This window comes from Chlorocebus sabaeus, unplaced genomic scaffold, assembly GCF_047675955.1.
Source record: "Chlorocebus sabaeus isolate Y175 unplaced genomic scaffold, mChlSab1.0.hap1 unalloc_scaffold_337, whole genome shotgun sequence".
Lineage (NCBI taxonomy): Eukaryota > Metazoa > Chordata > Mammalia > Primates > Cercopithecidae > Chlorocebus > Chlorocebus sabaeus.
In genome coordinates, this window is record NW_027327634.1 from 17823 (window position 1) to 34981 (window position 17159).

A 17159-nucleotide genomic window follows, 5' to 3' on the forward strand; every position below is an offset into this window, starting at 1 on the left:
CCAAAATTTCTAAGAGGGTGATCTGGGGAGGCCTCACCATGCAGGAGACCTTGCAGGACAGACCTGTGGAAAGTGGGCAGAGTCGGTAGGGAGAGGAGGGCCTGGTTTGAGGAAAAAGCAGAATGGGTCTGAGGTTGTCGGGTGCCTGCATGGGCCTCTGGGCAGCACCAGGATCTGAAGGGACCAGAGGACAGGCCAGTGTGGCTTGTGTGGTGTCTGTGACACCGAGTCAGCAGAGAAGATGTCTGAATTACATCCTGATAGGTGCACCCTGACTTTGAAGCTGAGGACACCCGAGACATGGAGGTGGGGTGGAGGTTGGGGCAGAGCAGGGGATGAGGAGGGAGCCTGTTCCGGTCCAGGTCAAAGGTGGTGGCCTGGCCCCAGTGGCTCCAGATGCAATGAAGAGCCAATAGGGACTTTCCTGAGGGACTTAGATGCCAGGGTGGAGGAGCACTGCAAGGCTTCAGCCTGAGCACGTGGGAGGATGGAGTCACCAGGAGCTGAGGTGAGGAAGACTGAGAGGTGGGGGGTTGTGTGGGGGGTGCAGAGGCCTGAGCTCAGTTTGGCCCCTGCAGATTTGAGATGCCCACTCCATGCACAGGCTGAGACAGCAGAGAAGGGGAAGAGGCTGCAGCTCAGGTAGCCCTGGAATGTGCAGCTCCACATGCTGGGGCACTGGGTCATGGTGTCCTCATGGCTGGGAGCTGCTTCCCTCCTGGGATGCCGGAACTCCTTTAGGGCACATCGGCAACTCCTGCGCTCAACACTGAGGGGAAGTGGGAAGGGCAGCTGTCCCTATGCATGTTCTCCTTCACCTTGTCCTAGGCAGGTCCCAGGCAGCACCTCCCCTCCCAAGTGGCTCCCCTTGTCCGCTGCCCCTAGTGTTCACAGCCAGACCCTAGAAGAGGGCTGGACTCAGTGGCTCACTTCTGATGAATAGAACCAGGCAAAAGAGATGGCGGTCTCTCCTGAGATTGGATTGGGAGGAGCTGAGGTTCTGTCCACTGGAACTCTCCCCCTGGCTCTTGGTAGGTGCTAGTTCTGGCAAAGCCAGTCACGCACCCAGGGCAGAGGGCAACCTGAAGCTGATGCCACAGAGAGACTGGGGCCTTCAGTCCAACAGCCTGCAAGCAAGAGAATCCTGCCAGCAACACAGAAGTGAGCATGGAAGCAGCTCCTCCCCTGATGAGCCTGAGCCTTCAGAAGACACAGCAGCCCTAGGCAGACAGCTGCTGCAGCCCTGGAGAGCCCCTGGGGCAGAGGGCCCAGTGAAGCCTGCCTGAACTCCTGGCCCAAGGAGTAATCATTCCTGGGGTATAAGTGTGTGCTGGTGTGGGCCTTTGGAGTAATCTGTCAAGGGACAATAAAGAACATACACACACCTCAGGTCCTACTGGGTGGAAGCTGTATGGTCAGCACGGCATGTAATATCTTCCTCTTGAATTAGAAGATTCATTGCTAAGGCCAAAGTTAAAAAAAACAAAAACAAAAAAACCTCTAGTTGTAGCAACATTGACATACATGACTTTCAAAAAAAAAAGCCATAGCTATTCTTTTCCATCTTTGCTACAGGTATATATTAATATATGTTAATTCCCTGACTGACTGAGCAATGGGCCAAACTCATAAGAACAGATGTGTGAGGACCGTCAGTGACCACCATGACCCCAGTCCCAGCCCTTATACACAGACAGACTTTTGAACATAATCCGTAACCTTGGGGGTCTTGACACTCTAAATTTTATTGTTTTTCATTAACTATTTCTATTCCCTAAACAATACCTGTTCATCGCAGAGAAAAATGGCATTGCCTATACTAAGCAAAAGAAAGGAAATAAAATGCTCAGAAACATTTACATATGTATGCAGACTCACACACACACACACACACACGCACGCATGCACAGGCTCGCACTGTGTCTAGGCCTGCCTTTTCACTTATTTGTATGTCCTGAACATATTTCCATGTCAGTAGACACATATCTTTGTAGTGGTAACAGCAACTAAATATTATTGCAGCGCATATTTTTACCATCATTTATTTAACTCATCATATTTGAACTGTTAGGTTATATCTATCATTTTCTGTATTACAGACAATTTGATGACAAATGACCAATCCCCTAAAGTTCAATATAAAAATATCAATTGCATAAGGAGATAACGGGTATTTGGCTAAAATAAAATTCAGTGTGGCCCACCTTCTCCACATGTAACATGTTCTAAAAAGGCATGAATAATTATATTAGCCCTTCTATTCTCCAGCACAGATCCTGAGCCCAGCTGTGGGTACAGGTGCTTAGAGCCTCAGTCTGCTCTTCTGCCCACCAGAAGGCAAAGGCCACTCAACTGCCACCTTAAGACAGCCAGGATTCTCCTCTCCCTTTTATTTAATAGAATAATGCTCAGGTTCACTGCATGAGAGCAGCGCTCTCTGACTTTGCATTCATCAGGACAACCAAGGTGGTTTGTTTAAAAATACACATTTCCTGGCTGAGTTCCCAGAAACTGGACTTCAGTGGTTTAATGGGGGTGTGCATAGGACAGGTGATTCAGAGGACCACAAGGGGTTAGGAATTTCGCCGTTAATTCTGGCCAAGGGAGCAATTAGACTATCCAGCACTATCCGCAGCATATTTTTTTTTTTCCTCTTTTGCAATGAATATTTGATGCTCAGCGGGATGAGGCCCAGGATGAGGCACACATCCAAGAAAAATCCATGCCTCTCCATCTTTTCCCCAGGATTGCCCTTTGGTGAGACTCTCCTTTGTGATTGCTTCACTTTCCCGGGTTCATAGAACAAACCTCTTCTTAGTCTCTTTTGTTGTTTCCTATCTGTTCAACAAACACCCACTGCGCAGGACCATCCTCCGGAAAGCCCTCGCGTGGGGCCGTTTGGGAGCCCTTCTTCGTGGGGTGAGCACTGAAGGAACCGGGATCCCATAAACCCGTGCTTTTGTGGGGGCTGCTCCCTCTCCCATCGCAGGTAACTGGCACCAGGCTGTTAAGCTGTGGATGGGCAACTGGCACAGTGCTTTGGATGTGCGTATTTCAGCACGTGGAGTTGGTCAGTGAAGTCAGCCGAGGTCAGCACAGTGTACGTAGGGAGGAAGGGTCGTCCCGCCTCCGCGCCAGGTCAGTCCCGTTGCGCCTCCTCCTGTCCCACTCTGACTTTCGCGCGCCCAGGCGTCTCTGAGGGTAGCGCCCCGACACTCTCCCCCACCCCAAGGATTCTTCTCCCCACGGGACGGGCTGGGGGCCCAGGAGCGCCACAGACCCCGTGGACCCGGGAAATCGCAGCTTCGTCATAGCTAAGCTCGCCGTGCTCAGCTTTTCCCACCACCTGGAGGATCCACTCTCCGGGCGTCCTTCCCGACCTCAGGCTGCAGAGAAAACTTGGGGGCGGGGATCGAGGAAGCCTCGCGCAGAGGCTCCTAGCGCAGCCCCAGGAGGAATCCTGCCGCCAGCAAGAAGCTGTGCGCACGGCCGGGCTCGGTGCTGACAACAGCCGGATCTACCGGGCCTACCGCGAGCCTCCGCGTCCAGGTGGGGTCTCCGCGCCCCAATTCCACCCCGCCCCGCCATCGGCGCTCCCCGCAAGTGCGGGGTTTCCACCGGCCCCTGCGTTCGCGCCCACTCACGGTCTCCCTTGCCCCCCCACCCGGAGATGCTCCTGGCGTTCTATTCCGCCCTGCCTTGGCCCGCCCAGCGAACGATGTGACCCCGCCCCCCTGCGGTCTCCCCTCCCCCGGTCGCTGCCCCTGCCCCCACCTGTGGCGCTCCGGGCATCTCTAAAGGCCCCAACCAGAGTCTTCCAACCCACCCGCGAGGCTAGCGCACCAGCAACGCGGCCCCACCCGCAGGGACCCCCGCCCACTTGTGGTGCTACCCCCGCCTCCGCGACTTCACCCACCGCTGGCGCGGCAGCCACCTACGACGACCCCCGCGTAGGTCCTCCTGCCCACACCCGCCCCCGGCCAGCCCCTGCCCCTTTCTCTGCCCCTTTCCCTGCCCCTGCCCCTAGCCGCCCCCCCACCCCCGCAGCCCCTCCTGTGCGCTTGGGCCCCGCCCGTCAAGGCCCTTTGGCGCTAGGGCCGGGCGGGGGCGCGGGCGGGGCAGCGTTTCCGAGTCGGGCGCGCGCCCGCAGCGTCTCCATTTCCTGCTGCGCAACCGGACTAGCTACTGCCCTCGGCCTCCTCGCCTTGGACGCGGACGACTCCCGGGCCCCCAAGGGCTCCTTGCGGAAGTTCCTGGAGCACCTCTCCGGGTCCGGCAAGGCCATCGGCGTGCTGACCAGCGGGGGACATGCTCAAGGTGCGCGCCCCGCTCCGGGCGGCGAGGGAGGGACGGACGGAGAAGGAGAGAAGAGGGAGAAGGGGAGAACAGGGCGAAGGGGATGGGGGAACGGGGCAGAAGAGGGGGAAGCGATGGGAGGACCCGGGGAAAGGTGGGGAAGCGATGGGAAGAACTGGGGAGAACAGCGGCGAAGCGATGGGAAGAACTGGGGAGAAGCCCGTGCCCGGGAGCGGCAGGGGTACCTGCGGGGCGGCGGGAGCCGGCAAGGCAACCCCGGGGTCCTTGCCGGGTGGGGCGGAGGAGGAAGGGACATGGCGGTAGGAACCTCCATCCGGAAAATAGTGAGCTTTCCACCCTCTCCGGTTTATGTTTTAAATTGAGCCTGGTAGAGGGGGTCGCCTGGAGCACCTTCCGGGGTCGTTCTGCCTCTGAGCTATAGGATGGGGCCGGGCTTCCCCTCCGAATCCTGGGTACAGCGCGATCACTTCTTAAGTTGCCCCCGCCCCCCAACTCCGCCCCACGCCACCCCCCAGCATGTCGAGGAAGAAACGGCCGGATGCCCGCGGGCCTCCTGTCGCCTCGGGCCCCGCGCGGCGTGGGCAGGGTCCCGGCTGCTGCAAAGCAGGAAATGGCCGGGGTGCTCTGGGTTCCCGCCTAGCGTCTCCGAGGCGGTCCGGCAGCCCCTCGCGTTTCCGCTGGAAGATTTTAAAAAAGGGTTTCCTGCGCTCGCATGTGCTGTCGCCTTCCGGTTCGTGACAAAACCGAAAACTAAAATGGGTCCCAGGCCCTCCCCGCCAGCCTCCGCGGACGGGAAGGACCAGGAAGCGGGGACTCTGGGACGTCAGCGGCGCCGCAGCGCGGGCTCTGGGCTTCCCCTGTCCTGTAATGTGGAAAGGGCTCTCCAGTGGGGGCCGAGCCTGGGCCCACCACGCGGGCGCGCCAGGAGGACATTTAACATTGAAGAGCGGGAGGTGGTGGAGACTCGCTCCCCAGGCCCCGGGTGCACGTAAGGGCACCGGTGCCCGGGTTCAGGAGGGTGAGGCCTTCTTGGCCAGGTAGCCTTGTTAAATCTATCTGAAAATCACAGATAACTAAGTATCAAGTCGTCACAGATCATTTTAGTATCCTGAATGAGATGGCTACGGAAAACATGAAAACATCGTTACTGGTTACATGCATGATGCATCCAAAACATTGTTACCTGCACAGTGGCAGCACTGATATTTGTGGGCTTTTGAACGTGTGGACTGGAGTGTTAAGAGCCCCTCAGAGTTATGACAGTAGTTTGATTTGAATGTTCTTTTCTTGGCGAATAAATGCTGTACATTGAATTTACCCAGGAAACTAGGAAGGTGAACCCACACGAAGGACACAGGCCTGTGGGCTGCTCCAGGCGCCCTTAGGGCGTTGCAGGGCCTGAGCCATGCGCTTCCTGCTCAGCCTCCTGAGAGCCCTGACGGCGTCTCTGTTCTGCCTCACACTGGACCCGCTAGTTTCATATTCTTGTTATGGTTCCGAGGCTACAAGCGGTTGGATTCTGTGAGACACTCTCTGTCTTCCTCCTCTGGCTGCTTTCAAATGGGTCGTCTTTTTTTATAACTGATTTTTAAAGCAGTGATTGCTGGGGTGAGTTGTAGTGCTGTCCTGAACTGGGTTTTGATGCTGTGCACATCAGCTGAGTCACCAGCCCAGGGCCCTGTCAGTCCCATTATTAAGCTCTTTTCTTGCTCTTCTCATCATTTCTCAGACGCCTTAAAAAAAAAGCAAACTCCTGCTTGCCGTCACTGGCTGAGTTTGGCAAATGGGTGTTTACCCTGGAAAGAGGGGCATTTTGTCCTCTGGAACATCTAAGGCGCCCTTTGGTGAGGTGGTCTGTATCTGACCACTCTATCCCGTGGGCGTCCTTCCTGCTTCCACCTTCCCTTTCTGAACGCCTCCGCCTCCAGGGCTTTAATTTTCCTTCTGTGTGTGTGCCACGCAGAGGTTATGACTGTTGTGCCACTGCCCTGTTTTTTCTCTTTCTTTCTTTCTTTCTTTTTTTTTTTTTTTTTTTTTTTTTTGCTGAGGGCCCAAAACTTGCTGCATCTCAAAAGAAGCAATTGCATCCATTTGTTCGCGATGAGCATAAACTGCTCTTTAAGGGAGACTAATTGGTAAACCCTGCTGCTGTGGGTAGACAGACAGAGGTGGCCATGGAAGGAAGGCTCTGCCTCTTGGAAGCCTGCACAACCGTCCTGCTTTCTTTCTTCAGTATCCGCGGGGGGTGGGGGGTGGTTAATTTTAATAAGCCCTGGAAACCAACAAAGCAGGAAAGTGCTAAGACATTGAGGTGTGAGATTTAAAATTACAACCAGCAGCCTCTCATTCTTCCTTCACTGAGGAAGGAAGGAACCAGTTGCCTCTTCGTTTTGGGGCTGCAGGGTATGTTTGGCAGCGACACTGGCCCTTTGTGCTGTGTGACTCATGAATTGAGATAGTTCTTTGCTAAGTGTTTTGTGCAGTAGGTATGAAAATGGAGAAAGAGGGAGCACTGTCCAGGGTGGAGAGGCGTGGAGAGACGCTGTGATACATAGCGAGTCCTTTTCTTCTGGGCTCCTGGTTTTCAATCTTTTTCTTTTTTTTTTTTCTAACAGCTTGAAAGATGGTTTTTGTGTCTTAATTAAAAGATTGAAGACTGTGGGTCAGACCCAAACTAATTCCATTGGCATCAAAGAGAAGGATTCTTTACATATTTATCTATAGGCATAATTGATTTTTTTATTTTTTGCTGAATTATCTGGTTAGTCAAATCATACATTAGAGAAGTAATATTAAAAATTAAAAATTAAAAAATGTATCTGTAAACATATCCCCCTTCCATTCCAGTCTTTGTCTCTGTGTAATTTTAGAACCTTGGGCCATGATGTACATAGAGTTTATATTCTTTTAATATCTTGCTACTTCATTATTTTCATGTTTAATCTTTGGGTTGATGTATCACAGGTCACTTGACTGTTTCTTACAGGTGTTTGGTTTAATTTTTTTTTTTCCCTTAACGCTAATGTAAATTTCAGTGTTTGGATGGTAGTTTTAGCAGAATTTAAGGCAGAGTCTCAGTTAGGGTGATGGATCGATTTATAGTCCCTAGTTTGAGGAGGAAGGTGGCAATATGCCCTTTCTTCTAAAATTGATATGTTAAATCACAATGGACATTTACTTGATTTTGAGCACTTGGGACTCCCCTGGGGTTCACTGGTATTGCAAGGTCAGGGCTGGGGATCTTCTGCTGGAGAGGCCCCCAGCGTGCCCAGCGCAGGGTCCTGAGTGCGTTGCTGCAGGACAGAAGCTCTGGGCTTTGCCCTCCAGCGGCCGTCGCTCTGGGAAGAGCTGGCTGCTCCAGGAATGAGGCCTATGCTCTGAAGCTTACAGTCAGCAGACCAGCAAAGGTCAGCACAGATGACCTTATATGAATCATTCATTTAACAGGCATTCATGGAATACACATTCCATGCAGCTGGAACTTAGAGCGGAAGGCCATCAGTTCACTGTTGTCTCAGCAGAACTTTGTCCCTGGGTCCCTGTTGAACTTAGAGTGGAAGGCCATCTGCTCACTGTTGTCTGAGCAGAGCTTGGTCCCTGGGTCCCTGTTGAACTTTGAGTGGAAGGCCATCAACTCACTGTTGTCTGAGCAGAGCTTGGTCCCTGGGTCCCTGTTGAACTTAGAGTGGAAGGCCATCAGCTCACTGTTGTCTGAGCAGAGCTTGGTCTCTGGCTCCCTGTTGTAGCCTCCGCTCCTAGGAGGTGCACGGTGAGTGTTGGGGGACCCTCCACAGGCACAATTGCTGAACAAGGACCCCTCCCAAGGGTGTCAGCCCTAGGCCCTGAGCTCTGAAGAGGAGGAAGGCATTCCTAGGGCCGACTTCCCTTCTGGATACTGAGCTCTGCCCAGAGAGAAACTCTTCCACATTCACTGCAGTGAAGTTCATACTTTAGAGACTGGGGCCTGCATTCCCCAGAATTTCATGGCCACAGGTGGTGGCCACACCATGCGACTGGTGTCTATGTTCCCTGGAATTTCCGTGGCCATAGACGGTGGCTGTACCATGTGACTGGGGTCTGCATTCCCTGGAATTTCCGTGACTGCCGGTGGTGGCTGCACCATGCGACTGGAGTCTGTGTTCCCCAGGATTTCTGTGACCACAGATGGTAGCTGCGCCATGCGACTGGAGTCTGTGTTCCCCAGGATTTCTGTGATCACAGGTGGTAGCTGTACCATGTGACTGAGGGTCTGCGTTCCCCTGAATTTCCGTGGCCATAGGTGGTGGCTGTACCATGGGAATGAGGGTCTCTGTTCCCTGGAATTTCCATGGCCATAGGTGGTGGCTGTACCATGCGACTGGGGTCTGCGTTCTCCAGAATTTCTGTGGCTGCAGGCTGTGGCTGCACCATGCGACTGGGGTATGCATTCCTCGGAATTTCCGTGGCCATATATGGTGGCTGTACCATGTGACTGAGGGTCTGCATTCCTTGGAATTTCCATGGCCATAGATAGTGGCTGTACCATGTGTCTGAGGGTCTGCGTTCTCTGGAATTTCTGTGGCTGCAGATAGTGGCTGTACCATGTGACTGAGGGTCTACATTCCTGGAATTTCTGTGGTCGCACATGGTGGCTGTACCATGCAACTGGGGTCTACATTCCCTGGAATTTCCTTGGCCACAGGCGGTGGCTGCACCATGCATCAGGTCCTCTGTCTCAGGAGTTGGTGCCATTGTCTCTGTTACTCCCTCGCCTGACACAGAGAGGCAGTTCCTGACTTTATCACTCCCAGGAAACACACAGGCATCTGTTTTGGATCCTTGTTTTCTTTCCCCATCACTTTTCTCATCAAAGGGAAATTCACATCCTCTAAAGCTGAAAATGGTGTGGGGCCCCCTGGTGGTCTTTCCAAGGCATTATCAGCAGGTAAATTAGATCATGTGGGCCAGTGTACCTGAAGTGAAAACAGAAAGGTAAGTCGTGTCACTAAACTTTGCTGGGAGATTCAGGGTCTTTTTCAGTGGCAGAATCATCCAAAGTAAGTTGTTTTTTCACTGCAGATCTAGATGGTTGGCTGTGTCGGGATTAAACTTAGCCAGTGTCGACAGAGTGTTGCTTAATCCTCACGGAAGGGTGTCAAGTACATTGAAGAATAGCTGCCGAGTCTGCTATTGTCGGGAGAGGGGCAGGTACGTCTCTCGCTTAGCCCAGTGCTGCAGGAGGCCAGGCTCACGTCAGGCTGTGCGTGTGAGTGGGTTGGATTTTTAGCACTCTGGGACGGTAAAGCACAAACATCTATTTTTAACTTGTGGGTGACCTTCTTCTGTGCTGCTTGAGTCTCTGTGGGCCTTTCTCTGTTTCCTTCCTGAGGAGTCTGTGCCAGGGTCCCAAGCGTTCTCTGGGCTGCACCTCCGCACCTGCCCAGTGAGGAGCCTCCTCCTGGTGGCTGTGGGACTGGGCTGGGCCCACACTGTCAGCATCATCTGGGGTAAGCAAGCCCGCCCTTCCACACCTCAGTGTCCCCAGCTGTTGAACAGGGCTAATCAACTGACCGTCAGGATTAATGGGGATCAGATGCGCTCATCTCATAGCCCTGTTGGTAAATAGCCACTTCCACTCTGTCCTCCAATGTGCTACTCTAGACTTTTTCTTTACCTCCATTTAGCCAGGTGATTCGAGGTGACAGTGACTATCAAGAGGGATGTACAGAGGAAATCAGTGGAAGAGAGCTCGAGGAGCAGACATGGGTGCAGGGAGCACAGTGCGTGAAGCACGGATGCAGGGAGCATAGGCATGGGGAGCACAGATAGGTGTAGGGAGCATGGGCATGGAGAGGACGGGTGCGGGGAGAACGGGTGTGGGGAGCACGGATGCCCGGTGCACAGGTGTGGGGAGCACGGGCGTGTGACGCATGGGTGTGGGGAGCATGGGTGCTGGGAGCACAGGTCATGGAGAGCATATGTGTACTTGCTCTGCTCTGACAGATGCTGCCGAGCATGTACTCTGTGCTCAGATGGGTCAGAGCCTCAGTGCCTCTTTTTAAAAAAAAAAAAAAAAATTCTTTTTTTAAAGATAGTACTTCTGTCTTCCTGGTGGCCCCTTTTAGTCGATACTATTTTAAGCCTGCTTTTCCAGAGAAAAGCTAGGAAGGATGGCCTATATAGGTTCCAGTCTGGGCATATCTGGAAGAATGGGTCTCTTTTAGGTTTGAGTCTGGCGTACCTGGGGACATCTTTGAACCTCCACTCAGAGTCCCAGAACCACGTGTAGAGGCTCCCCAAATGTCTGCTTGGACTTTCCCCTCTGCTCGGGGATGATGAAGAGCAAAACCTCACCCTGCCACGACCTCTGGGGTCCTCCTTCCTGGAGGGCAGTGCCTTGGTGACCAGCGTGTGTAGGAGTCTGAGCTGGCACCTTCGGGCTATGCTGTGCAGCGGGGGCTCATGCCATGGGGCATTCTTGTGTTCTGCACCGGGACTGGTGATGTTGGGTATCCTCATGCACTGTGGACCACATGGGGTGCACATGAGCCAGACAGCTCCCGGAATTCGGAGCCTGGCTCTGTCTCAGGCCACCCACCTGTCTGTGGCACTTCTGAGGGATTGTGGGGACCGTATGAGTCTGTGTCCCCACCCTCACTGGCTGGACACCTGTGCCAGGCTGGAGCTTTATGTTTCACCATCCCCTGTTCCGAGTTGTGTGAATATTTATTTTCATTACCTACTCTCATGAGCTTTCCTTTCTAAAAAAAAAAAAAAATCGGAGACAGACTTTGAAGTCCCCTGGCCCCACCGTTCGTGGACCTAATGGTATTGCAGAAATTATGACTTCAATTATGTATAATAACTGGGGCTACTTTAAAAGTCATGTAAAGGAACAAGGTGGAGTAGCCATTTCAAGCTGTACATCATGCTGGATTCTTAAGTGAACATTATCAGGCTTTCAACACATTTTCTCTTTTTATTTACTTTGGAGAATATAATGGATGCTCAGAAGCTGTTGGAATTTAGTAAGAGGAAGTTATCCTTAAGAAGCTATTTAAGCAAGGGGACAGTTGGAGTAAACGTAAATTATGAACACACACCTATTCCAAACCAGAGAAATAAAAGCATCAACTGTACTGGGGTTGAAACTTGAGTGCTAGTGTGTCTTTCCTGCCCACAGTGACTCTGACAGTGCTGTGGGCAGGAAATTCTGGAAAGAAGACTTGGTGCCAGTGGTAATTTTTGTGACGATTCATTTGCTTTCAGCTCAAGTGACTATAGTCTTACTTGCAAATGGCTAGGTCTCCATCAATGGGCCACAACACTGACATAGGACAAATGAGAAATGACCCTTGGGTTTTTAACAATTATTATTTTTAATGGACACATTGTAGTACATATCCGTGGGATACAGTGTGATATTTCAATACATATTTTTCGTGTGTAATTAGCAACTCAGGGTAATTAGCATGTCCATCATCTCAAACATTTGTAATTTCTTAATGCTGGGAATATTTTAAAATCCTCTCTTCTAGCTGCTTGAAAATATACAATAAATTGTAAACTATAGTCACCCTACAAGGCTATAGCACACTAACCCTTATTTTTACTATCTAGATGTAATTTTGTATTCATTAGCCAACCTCTCCCTTTCTGCCTTCCCGTCGCCCTTTCCTGTCTCTAGAAGCCACTGTTCTACCTTCAGAGGGTAGAATATCGTTTTCCTCATAGAGATCTTTAACCTTCTTGATTAGATTTCTTCTGAGGTATTTTTATTTTTATTTTATATTTTTGTAGTTAAATGGGATTGCTTTCTTGATTTCTTTTTTCACTGGCTCGTTGTTGGTCTATAGAAATGCTACTGATTTTTATATGTTGATTTTGTATTCTGTAACTTTACTGAATTTGTTTATCAGTTCAAAGAGATTTTTGCTGGAGTCTTTTTTTTTTAAAATATATAAGAGCACATTGTCTGAAAACAGACAATTAGAGTGCCTCCTTTCCACTTTGGGTGCCCTTGATTTCTTTCTCTTGCCTGACTGCTCTTGACTAGGACATTCAGTGCTGTGTTGAATAGGAGTGGCACAAGTGGGCGTCCTTGTCTTTTACAGATCTCAGAGAAAAAGCTCTTAGTGTTTCCCCATTCCCCATTATGTTAGCTGTGGGTTTGTCACATATGGCCTTTATTGTGTTGAGGTATGTTTCCTTCAGTGCCTCGTTTGTTGAGACTTTCTATCAGGAAGCAACGTTGAATTCTATCAAATGCTTTTTCTGTATCTATCGAAATGATATTATGGTTTTTGTCCTTAATTCTGTTGATGTGATGTAGCATGATTATTGATTTGTGTTTGTTGAGCAATCCTTGCATCCTGGGATAAATCCCACTTGATCATGGTGTATAATCTTTTTGATTTGCTGTTGGATTCAGTTTGTTAGTATTTTGTTGAGGATTTTTGCATCTGTGTTCATCAGGGATATTGACCTATAGTTTTCTCTTTTTATTGTGTCCTTGTCTTATTTTGGTATCAGGGTAATGCTGGTCTTGAAGAATGAACTTGGCAGAATTCCTTCCTCTTCATTACTTTTGGAATAGTTTGAGAAGAATTGAAATAAAAATGTGTAGAATTCAGCTGTGAAGTCACCTAGTTCTGGGGTTTTCTTTGTTGGGAGACTTTTTATTATTACTTAGTCATACATGTTACTCATTATTGGTCTCTTCAGGATTTCCGTTTCTTCTTGGTTCCATCTTGGTAGGTTGTACGTGTCCGGGAATTTATCCATTTCTTCTAGATTTTCCAATCTGTTGACATACAGTTGTTCAAAATAGTCTGTAATGATCCCTTGTATTTCTGCGGTATCAACTATCATTCTCCTTTTCTGTTTCTAATTTTATTTCTTTGGGATTTCTTTTTGTTTGCTTAGTGTAGCTAATGGTTTGTCTATTTTATTTATCTTTTCAAAAAACCAACATTTTTTTCTTCATTTTTATATTTGTTAGTTTCAAGTTTATTTAGTTCCTCTTTGATCTTTGTTATTTCTTCTACCACTTTTGGATTTGATTTGTTCTTGCTCTTCTAGCTCATTGCAGTTCCTTGTTAGGTTGTTTATTTTAAATCTGTTTTTTAAATGTAGGAGTTCATTGTTATAAACTTTCCTCTTAATACTGCTTTCGCTGTATACCATAAACTTTGATATGTTGTGTTTCTGTTTTCATTTATTTCAAGAAATTTTTAAATTTCCTTCTTCATTTCTTCATTGACCCATTGGCTATTCAAGGGTATATTGTTTAATTGCTATGTATTTATACAGTTTTGAAAGTTCTCCTTGTTGTTGATTTTTTTTAAAAATTAAACTTTGTGTTCTAGGGTACATGTGCACAATGTGCAGGTTTATTACATATGTATTCACGTGCCAAGTTGGTATGCTGCACCCATTAACTCATCATTTACGTTAGGTATATCTCCTAATGCTATCCCTCCCTCCTCGCGCCTCCTCCCTCCCCACAACAGGCCCCGGTGTGTGATGTTTCCTTTCCTGTGTCCAAGTGATCTCACTGTTCATTTCCCACCTATGAGTGAGAACTTGCGGTGTTTAGTTTTCTGTCCTTGCGATAGTTTGCTGAGAATGATGGTTTCCAGCTGCATCCATGTCCCTACAAAGGACGTGAACTCATCCTTTTTTATGGCTGCATAGTATACCATGGTGTATATGTGCCACATTTTCTTAATCCAGTCTGTCATTGATGGACATTTGGGTTAGTTCCAAGTCTTTGCTGTTGTGAATAGTGCCGCAATAAACATACGTGTGCATGTGTCTTTATAGCAGCATGATTTATAATCTTTTGGGTATATCCCCAGTATTGGGATGGCTGAGTCAAATGGTATTTCTAGTACTAGATCCTTGAGGAATGACCACACTGTCTTCCACAATGGTTGAACTAGTTTACAGTCCCACCAATAGTGTAAAAGTGTTCCTATTTCTCCACATCCTCTCCAGCACTTGTTTCCTGACTTTTTAATGATCGCCATTCTAACTGGTGTGAGATGGTATCTCATTGTGGTTTTGATTTGCATTTCTCTGATGGCGAGTGATTATTGTAGCAGGACTAGCCGCAGACAAAACATGATGGAAGGCTACATGCATCAGCTAACAGAACAAAACATTTTACAGTGCTTTCTCAAACAATGTCTGGAATTTACAGATAACACTAGTAGTTTTGGTCAGGGGTTAATATTATTATTATTATTTTAACCACCAGGGCCAGGTGGTGGTGCCAAGGTCATCTAGCTATTTATCTTACTTCTGTTTCCTTCCAACTTTTTGTTTTCTCCCCCTTCTCCTGTCTTATAAACTAGGGAAAAAGGGAGATGGGGAAAAGCTGGGAAAGACAGCAGGAGAAGTGGTGGTCTCCTTCTATATTATGAGCATTTTTTCATGTCTCTTTGCATAAATGTCTTCTTTTGAGAAGTGTCTGTTCCTTGTTGTTGATTTATAGCTTTATTCTGTTAGAGTCTGAGAATATCCTAGATGTTATTTCAATTTTAGAAAAAATGTATTGAGAATTCTTTTGTAGCCTAGCATGTGGTGGATTCTAGAGAAAGTTTCATGTGCTGAGGAGAAGAATGTGCATTTTGTATCTGTTGGATGAAATGTTCTGTAAATGTCTGTTAGGTTCCTTTGGTCTACACTGGACTTTAAATTTGATGTTTTGTTGTTATTTTTTGTCTAGATGACCTCCAGTGCTGACAGTGGGATTTTGAAGCTCCTACTATTGTTGTGTTGGTATCTCCCTGTCTCTCTCTGTCTCTCTCTATATATATATATACACACACACATATATATATGTGTGTATGTGTATATATATATGTATATATAAATTTATTTGAGACAGAGTTTTGCTGTTGTTGCCTAGGCTGGAGTGCAGAGGTGCAATCTCAACTCATTGCAAACTCCACCTCCTGAGTTCAAGTGATTCTCCTGCCTCAGCCTCCCAAGTAGCTGGGATTACAGGCATATGCCACCATGCTGGGCTAATTTTTTGTATTAGTAGAGACAGGGTTTCACCATGTTGGCCAGGCTGGTCTTAAACTCCTGACCTCAGGTGATCCACCTGCCCCCACATCCCTCCCAAAATGCTGGGATTATAGGCGTGAGGCGCCACGCCCGACCTCTCTCTCTATTTAGATCTACTAATATTTGCTTTATATATCTGAGTGCTTTGTTGTTGGGTGCACATATACTCGTAATTGTTATATCCTTTTGCTATTTTGATCTCTTTATTATATAATTACCTTTTTGTCTCCTTTTTACAGTTTTTGACTTAAATTGTGATTGATCTGAAATAAATATGGCTACTCTTGCTCACTTTTAATTTCCATTAATGTGGAATGTGTTTTTCCATCCCTTCACGTTTAGTCTATGTGTGTCTTTGCAGCTGAACTGAGTTTTTTGTAGGCAGCATATAGTCGGTTTTTCTTCTTTTAAATTCATTCAACCCGTCTGTATCTTTTAATTGGGAATCTTGGGATTATTTTGCTATTGATATCACAGTCCAGACATTAAGATTTTCTCACTTAAGTTGCTTGTACACAAATTAATATGAAGAGGAAGTAGAGTTTTTCTGTTGTCCTTTTGAAGAGAGTGATGGATTATTATTTTGACTTCATGCAAGTGAGGGACTCACCATGCCTGTTGGGATTTTAGAATTTCTTTCCTGTTATTAGGAAGAGCAATGATCTGTAATGGGTTCCTGGAATCATCCAGTGATGGTCTGAATATCTTAAAAGTTTCCTTTCATGTCTCATTTTCTATTTCTCCCCTAGTAACCATGCACCCGGGGCAGGACATGGCCTTACATTTCCTTGGTTTCTTGATGATTTCTTAGGTTTAGTGTTTGACACTGTTAGGATTCTGGATAAAATCAGCCCTTCTGGGAAGTGTGTAAGTCAAACAAGGACTTTCTGGTGGCGTTATACAGGTTTCCCATGCCCCATGAGTACAGGAATAGCTCCCTGGGGAAGGAGAATGGGCACATGATGGCAGGGAGCCATTCTTGGATGGTCCCATCGTTCTGTAGAAATTGTCGTGCAGGAAGAAGAAGCACGTGGCGACTGAGCTGGTAGTGATTCTGCTGATAGTTTTGATCGTTATGATTTGCTCCTGAAAGGTGATGTGGGATGAACTGCAATATTTAGAATGCTGACATTCCTTGAAACAAAGATATAGAAAAAGGCTTATAATTGCATGATGCCTTGTAGTTTTCAGCTGCTCTCATGTGGATCCTTTTTCGTCCTTCTGAAATGCTTTCCCAGGAGAGAGCGTTGTTTTTCGTGTATAGATGAGGAGCCTGGGTTTCAAATGGTTAGGAATTCAGCACACACATTGGAATCTTTAGTTTCCTGGAACATTTTCTATTCAAGTATAGACCACATGGCCTCTAAAGGCTGGCTCATTCTTAACACCGTGATTGGGGATCCAGCCTCATACCTGGGGTGGGTGGCAGGAACTCCACAGCCATCCTGGGTGCTCTGGGGTGGGGTGGCTGAGCTGTGGCAGCCCCTCCCAGCTGAGCAGCAAGGCTGGGGAAAGCTCATTCCATTCCCCTTGGTTCTAACCAGGTAGAGGCTTACACTGCACATTTCCTTAGCTGGGAACTTTAGAACTTTACATTTAAATCTAATCTGTGATCCAGGGGGTAGACACATGGGTATTCACTGTACAATTCCTACATTTTTTGTATATTTAAAATTTTTTTTATATGTGTCATGGACGACAAAAGAAATGAGACCCCTTTGAGTTAGCTTTTCTGTATAGCATCTTCTAGAATCAGGAGGCTGGACAGGATTTAGTTCCATCAGAAA

General features: G+C 48.1%; 1 protein-coding gene across 1 annotated transcript in view; it reads left to right on the plus strand.

Annotated features, from left to right (window-relative positions):
• Window positions 1-3385: 3385 nt before the first annotated feature.
• LOC140711231 (uncharacterized) overlaps window positions 3386-17159 on the plus strand; it is a gene marked incomplete at its 5' end in the record, with an annotated part of 43213 nt that continues 29439 nt past the window's right edge. Inside the window, one exon of the mRNA XM_073014155.1 lies at window positions 3386-4317. Coding sequence (XP_072870256.1) covers window positions 3386-4317 — 932 coding nt within the window. The remainder of the gene's footprint in view (window positions 4318-17159) is intronic.